The sequence below is a fragment of the Silurus aristotelis genome (assembly GCF_946808225.1).
Source record: "Silurus aristotelis genome assembly, chromosome: 10".
Lineage (NCBI taxonomy): Eukaryota > Metazoa > Chordata > Actinopteri > Siluriformes > Siluridae > Silurus > Silurus aristotelis.
Genome location: NC_139583.1, coordinates 30,741,243 through 30,756,750, shown reverse-complemented (window position 1 = coordinate 30,756,750; position 15,508 = coordinate 30,741,243). Strand labels below are relative to the sequence as shown.

At 43.0% G+C, this 15,508-nt stretch overlaps 1 protein-coding gene across 1 annotated transcript in view; it reads left to right on the top strand.

Moving 5' to 3' along the window:
- Positions 1–15,508, top strand: part of cntn5 (contactin 5) — a 125,546-nt gene that overhangs the window by 49,547 nt on the left and 60,491 nt on the right. The window contains exons 3-5 of the mRNA XM_083551618.1: positions 3,296–3,490; positions 9,206–9,329; positions 14,523–14,698. Coding sequence (XP_083407744.1) covers positions 3,296–3,490; positions 9,206–9,329; positions 14,523–14,698 — 495 coding nt within the window. The remainder of the gene's footprint in view (positions 1–3,295; positions 3,491–9,205; positions 9,330–14,522; positions 14,699–15,508) is intronic.

Sequence of the window (15,508 nt, the reverse complement as noted above, 5' to 3'; positions counted from 1 at the left end):
AAAAGTAAATGTGTCTCTTTAAACTTTCACTTGAGTAAAAGTACAAAAGTTTTTGCCTTCAAATGAACTTAAGTATCCAAAGTACTGATTTACTATATTATAATGTTCCTATTATAATTTTTATTACAAGATTTTTTATTTAATCACCTCAGTTTCTGTGTAAAGACTCGAATGTGACTCTCAGCACACTGATCTATTAATAGAATGATATTAATGACTCAAACACTGATTGATTTCTATTATAATTATCATAAGCACAAAACCTTCTTTAATAAAACGTGTAAATGAGGTCACGTGTGTTGTGGTGAGTTCGAGTCTGGAGTTTCTTCATCATTTATTCTTCTCTAAATGTTCTGCTTGATGTTGAACTGATGCTGAACTGTATGTTGGTGATCAGTAGATGCACCGAGCGCCGATCAGAACACGTGTAAAACAGAGCGTGCGCTCGATCCTGATTGGTGACTCGCTGCGTGTTTCACCAGTTACGTTTTTATCCTCATTAATAAAAAGAAACGATGGATTTTACTAAATGTAGTTGAGTAAAAAGTGAGAGATTTGACTGAAATGTAGTGAAGTTACAGTAAAAATTTTCCCAAATGGAAAAAGACATGGGTTTTAGACATGCACGTGCAAGCCGCGGTTTCTGTTTGCGTCATCACAACAAACTCTTTTAGCAAAATGCACTTTTGGGCCATTTTCAGCCGAATATTTTCGGTGGCCGAATATTGGGTGCATCCTTAATATATGTATGTATGTATTGAGAACATAATATATAGATGCTTATTACTATACACAGAGATTTACTATTACTATGAACAGAGAACGGGTATATATACCATGGTAATAAGTTAATGGTGCAATACAAAGAAGAGCAGTGCACAAATAAGCAAAGGTTTTTGTAAACAGTCCGTGCAATAACAAAGTGTGAGGTGAGAAATGATCAGTGTCCCGGCATAAGTTTTTGTGTAGACAGTCCATTAGCGAAATAACGAAGTGTGAGGTGTGGGGGGAAATGTGGTAGTGTATCAGTGAGTGTCAGAGTTCACAAAAGAGACAGCTCTAGAAAAAAAGCTGTTCTTTAGTCGGCTGGTCCTGGTCCGGAGGCACCTGAAACGCCTGCCGGAGGGCAGAAGAGTAAACAGTCCAAGGGGCGGGATGAGAGGAGTCGTAAGAATGCTGCGAGCTCGACGCAGACGAGAAAAATACTTAAGTACAGTAACGCATTACATTTACTTCCTTACTGTCCACCACTGCTGTCTCTCTGTGTCTGTCTGTGACTGTCTGTCTGTCTGTCTGTCTGTCTGACTGCATGTCAGAGTGCATGGCTTTCTTTCTGTCTATCTCTCCATCTGTCTGTCTATCTCTCCATCTGTCTGTCTGTCTTTCTATTCATGTGTCTGTCTCTTCATCTGTCTGTGTACTGTATCTGTCGTCTGTCTCTGTGGTGTTGATGTTTGAGTGTACTTCACAGGATGTGATTTGATGTGATTGTAGTGTTGTGTTGTTTGTGTAGTCAAAATGTTCTTGCGGGTTTTGTCAAAATCACACACACTTGTAAACTTTATTAATGTTTCTCATTCTTTGTTCCTGCTCTGTGACTGAGATCACGTGACCACAGGTGTGTGTATAAGTGTGTGTATAAGTGTGAGTGTGTGAGTGAGTATATGTTTGTGTGTGTAAATGTGTGTGTGTGTGTGTGTGTGTGTGTGTGTGTGTGTGTGTGTGTGTGTGTGTGTGTGTGTGTGTGTGTGTAAATGTCTGTGTGTGTGTGTGTGAGAGAGAGATTATTATGAAAATTATTGCTGTATTTACTGACATTTGCCTGAATGCAGGAGGTATAAAGGTGAAGTGTCTTTGTTCTCCTTCATTAATATTTAATGGAGTTTCTGCTGCAAGATTTAAATCTTGATTCTGTTCTTTAGAGAAGCTCCAGAAATGTAGACAATTATTGGTATAAATGCAGAATCTATTTGTCAGTATTTAAGTGTGTATTTTCTGAGCTGTGTGTGTGTGTGTGTGTGTGTGTGTGTGTGTGTGCGCTCTTTATCCTTCTTTCTTTCCTGTTCTTCTTGTCAGTCTGTTCAGTTGTCCATCCCCCACAGCACTACATCATCCCTTCATCTTCCTGTCATCCGTCTCACAGCCTGTAATTCTCCTCATTCAAATCTGTGTGTGTCGGTGTCAGAGCATTTGTGTTTTTTTCTGAGAGATGTGTTCTGGGGAAGAGAAACTCCCACACAGATGCTGAGGAAAAACACATGAGTCCAGAAAAAGCAGTTTTCAGTAATCAGACTTTTTCTTCAGGATTTTATACTGAAAGTGCAGCTGAAGGTCAAATTTCACCAGTGGCTTATAGTTGTGTCTTTACTGAGGAGCTGCTTAATGTTCACACACAATGCAGGGCAGTCTGGGTGCATCTGTGTGAATGTACACATACTCACACACACATACTCACACACACATACTCACACACACACACACACACACACACACACACACACACACACACACACACACACACACACACACTCATACACACATATACACACACACACACACACACACACACACACTCATACACATACACACACTCATACACATACAAACACACACACACACACACACACACACACACACACACACACACACACACACACACACATATATACACACACACACACACATATACACACACACACACACACACACACACACACACACACACACACACACACACACACACACACACACACTCACACACACATACTCACACACACACACTCATATACACATACAAACACACACACACACACACACACACACACATACACACATACACATACACACACATACACACACACACACACACACACACACACATTCTTGCATACACACACAGAAACACACACACACACACACACACACACACACACACACACACACACACACACACACACACACACACACACACACACACACACTATCTCGGGTCGGGGCCAATTTGGGGTCAGATTCAGGGACTGGGGTAGAATTGAGGACTGGGGTTCCACCATTTAGAGGGTTGATGCAGCAGGTTTCCAGTGTGAGCTGTGATATGAGGGTTGGAAGCTGAAAAAAGTTGAATATAATGCAGAGGCACGAAGGAGAAACGATCATCAAAAACCGAATTCTCTCTGAGTGACGAGTCTCAGTCGAATCAATTCCATGCAGCTGAGACTGAACTAACCCGAGATGATGAAGGTCACTTAAACTCTCTTCCTTTTTCTCCTTCTCTGAATGTGTTGTTTTGTTGCAGTTTCTGCGAGATCGGTGGCAGGCCGACCCGTGTCCTATGCAGCCGTGTTGAGGATGAAGTCAGAAAGCTCTTCCTCCTCAGTTCTGAGCTCCAGGACGAAGCTGAGGCAGGACCATGGCTCTGTTTTGCAGGACTGGCCTCCATTCTCCAGACAGAGTCTGTCAGCTCTCAGCTTTCAGGAGGATTACAGTGAGGGTGAGAAACCAAACATCACATCTCACTCCCTAATGATTCATCATGATCAATAAGATGTAATGCTGAGCTTCTGACAGTAAGCAGTGATGTGCCTGAAAATGGCCTGGTGTTTCATCCAGATTAAGAAAACTACAGCACACCACCAAGTTCCTCTAATTTTAGTTCTCCTTAAACATGGTTCCTCTCCATGCTGTGGCAGATCTCTATCACCAACTCTCATGAACCTGCACCATAAACATACTGCTCACATCACCAGGTATCATTAATGTGTGTGTGTGTGTGTGTGTGTGTGTGTGTGTGTGTGTGTGTGTGTGTGTGTGTGTGTTGGATGGACATGCCTGTGATAAATAATAATTAAAATTATAAATCAAAAACTGGTGCAATTCTAAAAGTGTTCTCTAACACAGTTTATTGTGATCTGAGTAACATGCAGTGTGTGAGTTTGTGTTGATTTTCAATATAAACCATCTCAAGCACATTTCTCCAGTATGTATATAATATTATCTCTAAATTCTGAAACTGCATTAATTAATACAGTATAAAAAAATGTGGCTCTCAAATCCACTGCAGTATTTCTCAAACAAGTTAGGGATTTGATCATCATCATCATCATCATCCTCATCATACTGCTTTACTAAATCCATTGATTAAGCAAAATTAGATTTTAATATAAATTAGTTCTCAGGTGTGTAATTTTGTCTCATTAGACAGAACTAAACACTCACTGTGTGTAAAATGCAGTGTGATGTTTCAGTGTGATGTTTGGATTTTATTTCTTCTGATCTGCTCTCGGACATTGCATCTTATTTGAAGTCTTTTATCGTATGAGTCTGTTTATTCTCAGCGTAACTCAGGAATAATTCTGCGTACAGAGCAGACGCAAGGTGTCCGTATGAAACTGTAGTAATGGAGTCATCGCAGCAGGCTGGTGTCAGTGTAACGGTGAGAGTGACCTCGTGGAAAAAAAACAGGTTGATTCATCACGAGTGTGTGTGCCGTGAGTCGGCCGAGGTCACAGCCTGCAGGAAATTGAAGAGGGATCATCAGAACAATTTCAGTTCCCTGAGTCCCATCTCTGTTCGCTATTCTGGCTGATGGATGCATTTGTCTAGAAAAAAGGGAAATATTCATTTTCACAGGAGCAGAATGGAGCTTCAACACGACAGCTGTCATTACAAAGAAATCATTTCTGTACTGCTGGATTCACGTGAGTCCATGGGTTCGTGCTGCTCCTGACTGGCACACGCCATTACTGAAGGAAAGATTGTTGGTATTTTGGGTCAGATGTGTTCGACATAAAGGTTGGTTTGGCTCATGGTTTCATCCGCAATCAGCGATTTTCATGCAACAGTTCCTCACAGATCATCAGTGTGAGCTTCTGTCAGCTTGGTGTTTAACACAGATGAAGGGTTTTATAACAAGCTGCTGAGTGGACTTCAGTGTCAATGCAGAACGAACACAGAAGTGCTGCAGATCAGAAGTTGTAGGAAATATATCAGGCTTTATTTGTACAGTTTCTGCTCTTCTGATCAAATCTGTGGAAGGAGACCATTTCTCAGTCCAAACTCCGAAACCATCAACACCAAGCTGTTTCCACAGGATCACACTGCAATAATAAATAATGAATTCCACACGTATTTCTCAGACTTGCAGCTAAATGATCCCAGTGCCTTGTTGTATGAATTATTTATTGCTCACTGGGGCAAAATGATGAACGACAGAAATGTCATTGTGTTAACCCTCTGTGCTGCAGGATATCACTCAATCAGAGCGACACACACACACACCGTAAAGTACACTACACACTGCACAATGCGTTAATGTGTCTTTACACTTGACGTTTCATGGCATTATTTTACTCTCATAAGGAGAAGACAAAAATCACACTAACAGTTATAAACACAGTAACAGTTATAAACACAGTAACAGTTATAAACACAGTAACAGTTATAAACACAGTAACAGTTATAAACACAGTAACTGTTGCTGTAAAATCCTTCAGGATGAAGCAAGTCGTCAAAAAGCAGCATGACTTCAAAGCAACTTCTCTGTGAGCTGTTTCTATTATTCGTTCTATAAAAGAGCTCTAAATAATAATAATAATAATAATAATAATAAAAATAATAATAATAGTATTAATGATATTAAACGTTTGTGATAAGTAAGAAACACAAGCTCGATATTTAGCTTTGTATCATGAAGCTGCTTTGATATGCAGAACGCAGAAGCAGATTTTGGCGATGTGATTTGTGTGACTGGAAGTTGAATAGAATCGCGGCCAAGCGGAATGAGGGATTTTACGTCTTATATCTCAGAGGCATGAGGCTGAACGAGGAGAGGAGATCGATGTGTCAGAAAATATTATACTGGTCTTTTGTTTAGGTTTCTTCATGAATCCATGATTTTATTGCAATTTTTATGTTTGTTTAAAAATTATTTAGCAAAGTTCTAAACAAAGCAAACAAATTACCTAAAGATAAACTGAATGTCTATCATAAAACATCAGAGTAAAAATTTAAAGTGTGGACTGAGAGAGTGATAGTGAAAAAGTGATATTGAGAGAGTGAGAGAATGATAGCGAAAGAAAAGAGTGATGGTGAGAGAGTGAGAAAGCGACAATGAGAGAGTGATGTGAGAGAGTGATGGTGCAAGAGTGAGATAGTGAAAGAGTGATGGTGAAATAGTAAAAGAGAAGTGATAGTGTGTGAGTGAGATAGTGAGAGAGTGATAGTAATAGAGTGAGGGAGTGATGGTGAAAGAGTGAGAGCGTGATAGTAAGTGAGTGATAGTGAAAGAGTGAGTGATTGTGCGATAGTGAGAGAGTGATAGTAATAGAGTGAGAGAGTTAGTGATAGTAATAGAGTGAGAGAGTAAAAGTAATAGAGTAAGAGAGTGCTAGTGAGAGAGTGTTAGTGAAAGAGTGAGTGATAGTGAGAGTGTTAGTGAGAGAGTGAGAGAGTGTTAGTGAAAGAGTGAGAGTGTTAGTGAGAGAGTGAGAAAATGATAGTAATACAGTGAGAAAGTGTTAGTGAGAGAGTGAGAGTGTTAGTGATAGAGTGAGAAAGTGATAGTAGTGTTAGTGAGAGAGTGTTAGTAATATAGTGAGAGAGTGTTAGTGAGAGAGTGAGAGAGTGTTAGTGAGAGTGTTAGTGAGCGAGTGATAGTGAGAGAGTGAGAGAGTGATAGTGAGAGAGTGAGAGAGTGTTAGTGAGAGAGTGAGAGAGTGTTAGTGAGAGTGTTAGTGAGCGAGTGATAGTAATAGAGTGAGAGAGTGATAGTGAGAGAGTGAGAGAGTGATAGTGAGAGAGTGAGAGAGTGATAGTGAGAGAGTGAGAGAGTGTTAGTGAGAGAGTGAGAGAGTGTTAGTGAGAGTGTCAGTGAGCGAGTGATAGTAATAGAGTGAGAGAGTGATAGTGAGAGAGTGAGAGAGTGATAGTGAGAGAGTGAGAGAGTGTTAGTGAGAGAGTGAGAGAGTGTTAGTGAGAGTGTTAGTGATAGAGTGAGAGAGTGCTAGTAATATAGTGAGAGAGTGTTAGTGAGAGTGTTAGTGAGCGAGTGATAGTAATAGAGTGAGAGAGTGATAGTGAGAGAGTGAGAGAGTGTTAGTGAGAGAGTGTTAGTGAGAGAGTGAGAAAGTGTTAGTGAGAGAGTGAGAGTGTTAGTGAGAGAGTGAGAGAGTGTTAGTGAGAGTGTTAGTGAGCGAGTGATAGTAATAGAGTGAGAGAGTGATAGTGAGAGAGTGAGAGTGTTAGTGAGAGAGTGAGAGGGTGTTAGTGAGAGTGTTAGTGAGCGAGTGATAGTAATAGAGTGAGAGAGTGTTAGTGAGAGAGTGAGAGTGTTAGTGAGAGAGTGTTAGTGAGAGAGTGAGAGGGTGTTAGTGAGAGTGTTAGTGAGCGAGTGATAGTAATAGAGTGAGAGAGTGTTAGTGAGAGAGTGAGAGAGTGTTAGGGAGAGAGTGAGAGTGATAGTAATAGAGTGAGAGCTTGTTAGTGAGAGAGTGTTAGTGAGACAGTAAACACAATTGACATGCTCATAAACTTGAAAATGTCAGAACGAGTCCCGAGGTTCACTTTCCGAGGTTCGAGTGAAGAGATGCGCATCCACTCACTGGAAATCTCATTTTGTTTAGCGGTGCTTAGCAAACAAAAGCAGTAATTGCAAGAAATTGATCATGTACGCGAGGCGCTTAGCAAGCGAAATCAAACGCTGCGTCGTTTCCTTCATCACTCCGTCAGGCGTAAACATGGCTAACAATAACTGTTCCGGCTTTTCATCCTTTTCTCCTACCTGCTCAGAGCCTGAAGAACATCTGATTCATTTATTGTTCTTTTATTTTCTATTGAAAAAACACTCATTCTTGATGCGGCAGTTCACTTGGAGAACATCTTACCTCTTTATTTGACTTTATTCATCTTCCTACACCTCCGTCGCAAATACCTCTATCAGTGTTTTTCTGATGGTTTGGGAGATGTTCTATAAGCTTTAGTCTAAAGGTTCAGTGTGTGTTAGAGGAAGATGAGAAGGTGGAGAAGAAGCTGGTGAAGAAGATCCATTACACATGTAGGTCAAGATTTAAACACCACAGACACACCCAGACAGACACACACAGTCACACAAAAGACACACACACACACACACACACACACACACACACACACACACACACACACACACACACACACAGAGTATCTACGATCTCTGGAATAAACAACTAAATAAACGCTCTATCTCTCTCTCTCTCTCTCTCTCTCTCTCTCTCTCTCTCTCTCTCTCTCTCTCTCTCTCTCTCTCTCTCTCTCTCTCTCTCTTCTCTGATTACTGCAGTTCTGTTTATTTCCTGATTTTCTCTTCTGGTCAGTAGAAGCTGAAAGGATAAGCTCAGAATATCTGCATCAGTGTTTCCTGCACACTGGCCTCAGGCTTTCAGCTTACATGAGGTAGAACACCTGAGGGATTCTGTAGGAAATTTATAATCAAAATCTCAGCACTGAGACCAGATGTGTTTACTCCAGATGCATTTACATTAGACTTTTTAACTCCAGATGTGCTAACTCCAGCAGGTTTATACACATTGTAGAGGATTTTCTCAGTGAGCTTCTCCTCATCCTGAACTACGATCATTTTTCTTTTCTCTGTTTTGCTGAATTTTTGGGATTTAATAATGAAGCTCTTTAATTTACTTATTTATTGAAATTTGATATTGTTTACTGTAGTTACACAGTTTATTGACTCTTTTACAAAAGAAACATAAAAATAATCTTTAAACTAAATACAAAGCCATTCATCATGATCATAAGTATTGGCACCCTATACAATGAAGTGGGGTGTGTGTGTGTGTGTGTGTGTGTGTGTGTGTGTGTGTGTGTGTGTGTGTGTGTGTGTGTGTGTGTGTGTGTGTGTGTGTGTGTGTACAGTAAGTCACACTGCATTTGGTTAAGCTGTATTATTGAAGATTGATCTTTTATTTAGATTTGTGGGTGTGGCTAAATGTTAATCATAATTAATCGTAATAATGGTAATTAAATGCTAATTTGTTTTATAACTAAAAACATGTAAATAAAAACAAAATCAGAAACTAGCAGGATTTCACTTGAACACATTTCTGGTGTCTTGTGAAAGTGTGATGTCTTTCCTCTGTCTTAATAGACGTATGGATGATAATATGTGTGATATTTAAGTAATTAGTACAGAATTGTTTTTGTGCTCTTTCTGTAGAAAGTGAAGAATTTGGGCCGGTGTTTATCCAGGAGCCGGACCACGCTGTCATCTCTCTCGACTCAGACGATAAGAGAGTTGTACTGAACTGTGAAGCGAAAGGAAATCCTCCTGTCACATACAGGTGCAGATATCATTACCTCATTAACACTGAGAAGATGTGATTATACTCAAATATAAATCACATTTATATATTATTTTAAAATGGAATAATAATAAGGGTTAACCTATTAGCCTTTGTCACAGCTTTTTGGACTCACAGCTAAAAATGCCCTACCTAACCAACCCCAGCCACTCTTAGTGCCGGTCCCAAACCCGGATAAATGGGAAGGGTTGAGTTAGGAAGGGCATTCAGTGTAAAAACGTGCCAAATTAAACATGCGGAGGATCCGCTGTGGCAACCCCTAACGGGAGAAGCCGAAGAAAAGAAAGCTAAAAATGCCCTACCTACATTTACATGTTAACAGTTCCTAAAAGAAGTAGGCCACATACACGATTTAAAGATATTTGAAACTGTGAGCTTTATTGTAATCATTCAAAGTTGATATTGCTCAAAGAGATATTTGTCAGTTATTCAGGTCTAGAACCCAAGTGAGTGCCGGGAGCAGGGAGAGCCACGCCAAAAATGTGTGTGCAGAGCGTGAGGAGAGCCAAGTCTAAGAGGCGAGGCAGGGAGCTGGGGCTTGAGTTAAGGAGATGACTAGGAAGGAAGGCCACTCCTGTCGTTTCCCCAATGACATGAGTGGAGGCTTGGAGTTGTGACTGGCCCAGTCTAAAGGGATGGCATCCAGGGTTCTGACTAGCAGCGCTTTGGACAGGGGTTCCATGGGGACTTGTAGCTGCTTGAACTCGGTGTCGGCCCATAAGTCGACGAAGGCAGCCAATTCCGTGCCCCCAGGGCCTGCCTAGAGGTAGACCAAGATGGTGGCGTTGGAGGGAGTGGGGGAAGAGGGGCTTGTGGGTGCTCCCCCCCCTTGTTTCACAGTCATGGCCATTCATATTGATGTCCATCCATTCCAATCCCAACAATACACACACACATGCAGATTTTCCATCTTCCAAGTATCAGTTGCTACTCCTCCCCAATAATATTTTCCAAATCTTTGATAAAACAACTTTTTTGACAGTCCATTTTTTTTTCTTTGTTTTCTTTTTCTGTAAACAAAGTCCAGTTAGCATGAACAGCTGTTTGTATAGAACTGAGAGCTGCATCACTTCCTGGTTTGTGTGAGACTGAGAGTTTCTAAAGAGTCATAAAACTAAGAACTCGCCCACGTGGGGAATAAAATCCTCCTATATATCGTTAGAATCCTGCACTCATTGGCTATATTTTCCATCTATCTTTTAGTTTCCATAATGCTACTGACTGGAAATAAAAGTTTTGAAATGATAGGTGGTGCAGAACTGACTGCCTATAGAGTGTAGATTCCACCTCTTTAACTGTTTTATTTTTTTAGTGCGTGGTCTCATTTGTGTTGTAACGCTATATTTTTCCAGCCATATTTGTTTTTTTTACCACCAAGATATCGTTTTTACGAGAAAGTTATTCCAGAACATATACAAACAATACACCAATCGAATATTGGTGTAATGAAAGGAATAACCATTACCGGCGGGGCGACGTCACAAACCAGGAAGCTACAAAATTCACGAGCAGTGGTGCAACGCTAGTCTCTAAAAAAAAAAAAGGGAAGGTAAGTGCCGCAGGGATGCAGGGAGTGTGGCATGGCGACGCAGCTTACTGTTCCCTCAGGGAACTAGGGTTACCTATATGTAACCTAGAGACGTTCCCCTTTTAGGAACTCAAGCCATGTCACAATGCTTTGGGAATGAGTGTCCAATCATGGCATAGTGACCAGTCCCTGCCTAGGAGTGCCGGGAGTGGCTCTGATGTCGAGGTCATAAAACCTGACAAAGGTCAGTGGGCTGACCAGCTTGCAGCGTTGCAGATGTCCTGGAGTGGTACTACAGCGGAACAGGCCGTAGAGGCCATCATACTTTGGGTGAAGTGAGCCTTGACTCCAAACGGAGTGGGAAGACCAGGGGACTCATCAGTGATGAGAAATTGCATAAGAAATGGCATCCACTATCCACCTGCTGTGAGTCTGCTTACTGGCAGGAAAGCCTTTTCTATAAGGGCCATAGCAGACAAACAGCTGCTTTCTCCACTGACTGATCCTGTGGAGATACGTGTCCAGTGCACGCGGGCGGGGTACAATACGCCAGGTCCGTGAACCATGGTCTGCCAATCCAACGAGGTGCCACCAGAAGGAGACGGGCTTCTTCCTGGCGAACTCTCTCCAGAACTCCCGGAAACAGCGCTATAGGGGGAAAGGCATTCAGGCGTAGCCTCAGCCATGTCTGGACCATGAGTGAGAGAGAGAGAACCAGAGGGGACAGTGCGAAGTCTACTGTGTTGCAAACGGATCCACCTGGGCTCTGTAAAATCTCTGCCAAATCTGCTCCACCACTTTGGGGTGGAGCCTCCACTTCCTAGGCCTCGGCCTTTGCTTCGAAAGGGCGTCTGCTCTTCAATTAAGATGACCTGGGATATAAACTCCTCTCAATAAGAGGATCTTTCCGTGGGTTTACAGGAGGATCTGCTATGCCAGCCTGTACAGGGGGCGAGATCAGAGACACCCCTGGTGGTTGATGTACAAGACCACCAATGTGTTGTCTGTACGGACCAGCACATGGTGATCTCTAAGGTCTCAGAGGAAGTGTTTTAGAGCCAAAAACACAGCCATTATCTCCAGGCAGTTTATGTGCTATGAGAGATGTAGCTTGTTCCACAGACCTTGGAGGGAGTGGCCACTCATGACCGCTCCCTACCCCATGAGGTATGCGTCCATCATTAGCATTACGTGATGACAAGGAGTTCCCAGGATGGGGCCTTGAGACAGGTTCTTTCCACATTTCTAAGGTTTGAAGTGCTCGCCGTGATACCTTGATTATAAGGCGTGGACTGCCCTTTCGGGAGAACCCTCTGTCTCTAAACCACCACTGAAGGTGTCTCATATGAAGGAGGCCAAGTGGGATCACATTGGACACTGCCGCCATAAGACCCATCAGCCTCTGGAACTGATTCACAGTGAGTAAATGGCCTTCTCTTACTCTCCTGACTGCTCTGAGGATAGCTTAGATCCGGAAGGGAGACAGTTGTGCCTGCATCACGTTCGAGTCCCACACTAAGCCCAAGAAGATGGTTCTCTGTACTGGAGAGGCACACTCTTCCCTGCGTTTAGTCTTAACCCCAGCTCCTTCATGCAGGCGAAAACAAAATCTTAATGTCGGACCGCCTGATGCTCTGATCGAGCTAATATCACCCAGTTGTTGATATAGTTTAGAATGCAAATGCCCTGTAGCCTTAGCGGGGCTAGAGCTGCATTCATACACTTTGTGAAGGTGCGAGGAGAGAGTGCCTAACGGAAGGGCCTAACGGAAGGACCCGATATTGATAAGCTTTGCCCCTCAGGAACCTCCTGTGATCGGGAAAGGTGGCTATGTGGAAGTAGGCGTCCCTTAGATCTATCGTGACAAACCAGTCCGAGGACTTGACACGACCTCTTTGAGGGTGAGCATCCTGGACCTGAGCCTCACGAGTGAGTGGTTCAAGGAGCGCAGATCTAGGATCGGCCGCAACCTTTCATCCTTCTACAGAACAACGAAGTACTGGCTGTAAAAGCCTGACTCTCTGACTAAGAGAGGTACCACCTCAATTCCTTTCCTTAGAAAAAAGCACACTTCCTGTTCCATGACCAGAGCCTGCTTGGGGTCCCACCAGGGTGGGACACATCCCGTTGCATCCCGTAACCCCTCTTTATTGTATGCAGGACCCACCGAGACACGTTTGGCAGGCTTTCCCAAGCTGCCAGGATTTTTTTTACTCTTACAGGCTGGTCTCTGACCCTTCCAGAGTGGCTGTAGCAATGCCCTGCACCCGTTGAGGCTTCCTGAGAGGCGACGGGTCTCCTCCATCCACAGTGGTCTTTCGGGCGGAGGTGGAGGGAAACACCAGCTGGAGAGAGGCTGCGCCCTAAAGCACATTAGGCGTCACCGAACAGGCCAGAAGTAGCTACTGAGGAATCTCAGACAGAGTGAGCCACAGATGCCTTTCTGTGGCTACTAAAGCTGACATGGAACGGCCAACGGTTTAGGTAACTTCCTAATATCATCAGCCCCAGAGCTAAAACCCTCATTCATCTCTCGCAGTAGGTCGGTCTGGTATGCCTGCAACACACTCATCGTGTAAAGGCAACCCGCGGCCTGACCTGCTGCCGCGTAAGCTTTGCCAACTAACGCCGAAGTGACTCTCAACGGCTTATTAGGCAATACCGGGGCCTTTAGTGATGCTGCACCTCGAGAGAGATAGCTGGCTAGTGTCGCTTCAACCCTGGGCATCTACATAGCCACACTACTTAAACCCTACTTAATTTGTGTACAGCGATGTTCATGGGGAGAAGGTACATCTCACGGGAATGGGGTTGGGAAAAAAAATGGTGGTCCCTGGCGGGGAGGCTGTGATGTGGGGTGCAGAAAACGCTCATACAGCTTACTCGGAGTGCACTGCTTCTGCTTCTCGTTCGGCCAAGCTATTTCTCGTTTGCACATGCCCTGTGTCACTACCTCCAGGAGCTTCTCGTACAGCACAGACTGTGAGGAGTCCGTGGGCCCAGCAGGGGAGGCTGGAGAGGACTCATCCTTCTCCATGCTTTCTGCCAGGTCTGCCGGTGCCGCGGAGTGTGCGCATAGCCATGCGGCTACAGCGCAAATAATCGTCTCCCTTGAGAGCCGACTGAGCATGCTCCACTACCAAGCAAAGTTTTATTTAAATAAACACTTCACCAGTTCATTGTTAGATTTTTATCTGTTTACAACATATTTATGTATTTATATGGTGTCCGGGGGGAGGTTGCAGGTGCATGTAACATTTTGTGTTTGGTTTTGACAGGACGTGGTTGAGCTTTAGTGAGTGATTGTTCACAGAAGTTGATCTGTTGGATGAATCACAGGCTGTAGAATGAAAGAAAAGCTACTCAGGATAATTGATTCAGTTTATGGTATTTGACTGAACTGCCAGACACTGATACAATTTAATCATGGCTCATAATTTAGATCAATATCACTGTCTAGCCTCCTAATGTATAATGCACCATTTCCTCTCAGACTGTTCAGTTTCCTCAGTAGAGAAGTGTTTAGCATCAGTCAAGTGAAAAAAAAACACAATTTTAAATAAATCAGTTTATATCAGTTAATATCAGTTTTTCAGTATTTTATTACAGCTGTTTTTTTGTCATAAACACTTTTGCATTTACAGCTGGATAATGAACAGAACCGATGTGGACACTGAGGCGGACCCACGATACCGTTTACATGATGGGAACTTAATAATAATAAATGCCAGCCAGGCCACAGATTTCGGGAAATACCAGTGCAGAGCCGAGAACAGCATCGGAGCGATCCTGAGCCGGGAAGCGTTCCTGCAGTTTGCCTGTGAGTAAAACTCTGTACATCGGTCTGCAATTAGGAAGATAATCTGTAAATCAAGACAATGACAGATACAAGCTCTGTGTATCTACATGAACTTCTTAGAGAAAGTGCTGTTGGATTCAATGTTGAAAAAGTATAAAAGATTATTTCATTTTGCTTTTAAACACTTCTTCCTGCTTAGTTCCACACTGTGTTTCACAGATGAGTCATTTAGCAAAAATGTTCAGCTTATGTTTTCTTTAGATTTGCTTCGTTTAAACTTCATGAGCTCTTTCCAATGGGGAACAGGAAGTGCCATGGTTCCTTGGATGCATCTTTAAGAACAGGCCTGACAATCGCACCTATTAGTGCCCTGAGTGCTGTGGCTCACTGGCGAGCTCCAACAGAAAGCACATTTATTCCCACAGTAATCCTCTGGGCTTTACTTCAGAACATCAGCCACAAGCCAAGGATCAGAGGTCTAGAGGCACAAAGTGCAGAGAAAACACTCTGATGGTTTTTTTTTTTTTTGCTGTTTCCTCGGAGCAGCAGCCTTAAAGGTCTTACTGGTTCTTCTACACAACAATCACTTACTGTTCCCTAAACCTTTGGATGAACATGGTATAGTTCACCCAACACGTTTTTACAGGCGTGAAGGTTTGAGATGTATTTCAGGATCCGAGTCACTGCACTGCAGTATCTCTCTCTCTCTCTCTCTCTCTCTCTCTCTCTCTCTCTCTCTCTCTCTCTCTCTCTCTCTCTCTCTCTCTCTCTCTTTCTCTCTCTGCAGAATCAGACACCACTGATCTCACAGCCGACTGATTTCCCTGAAGG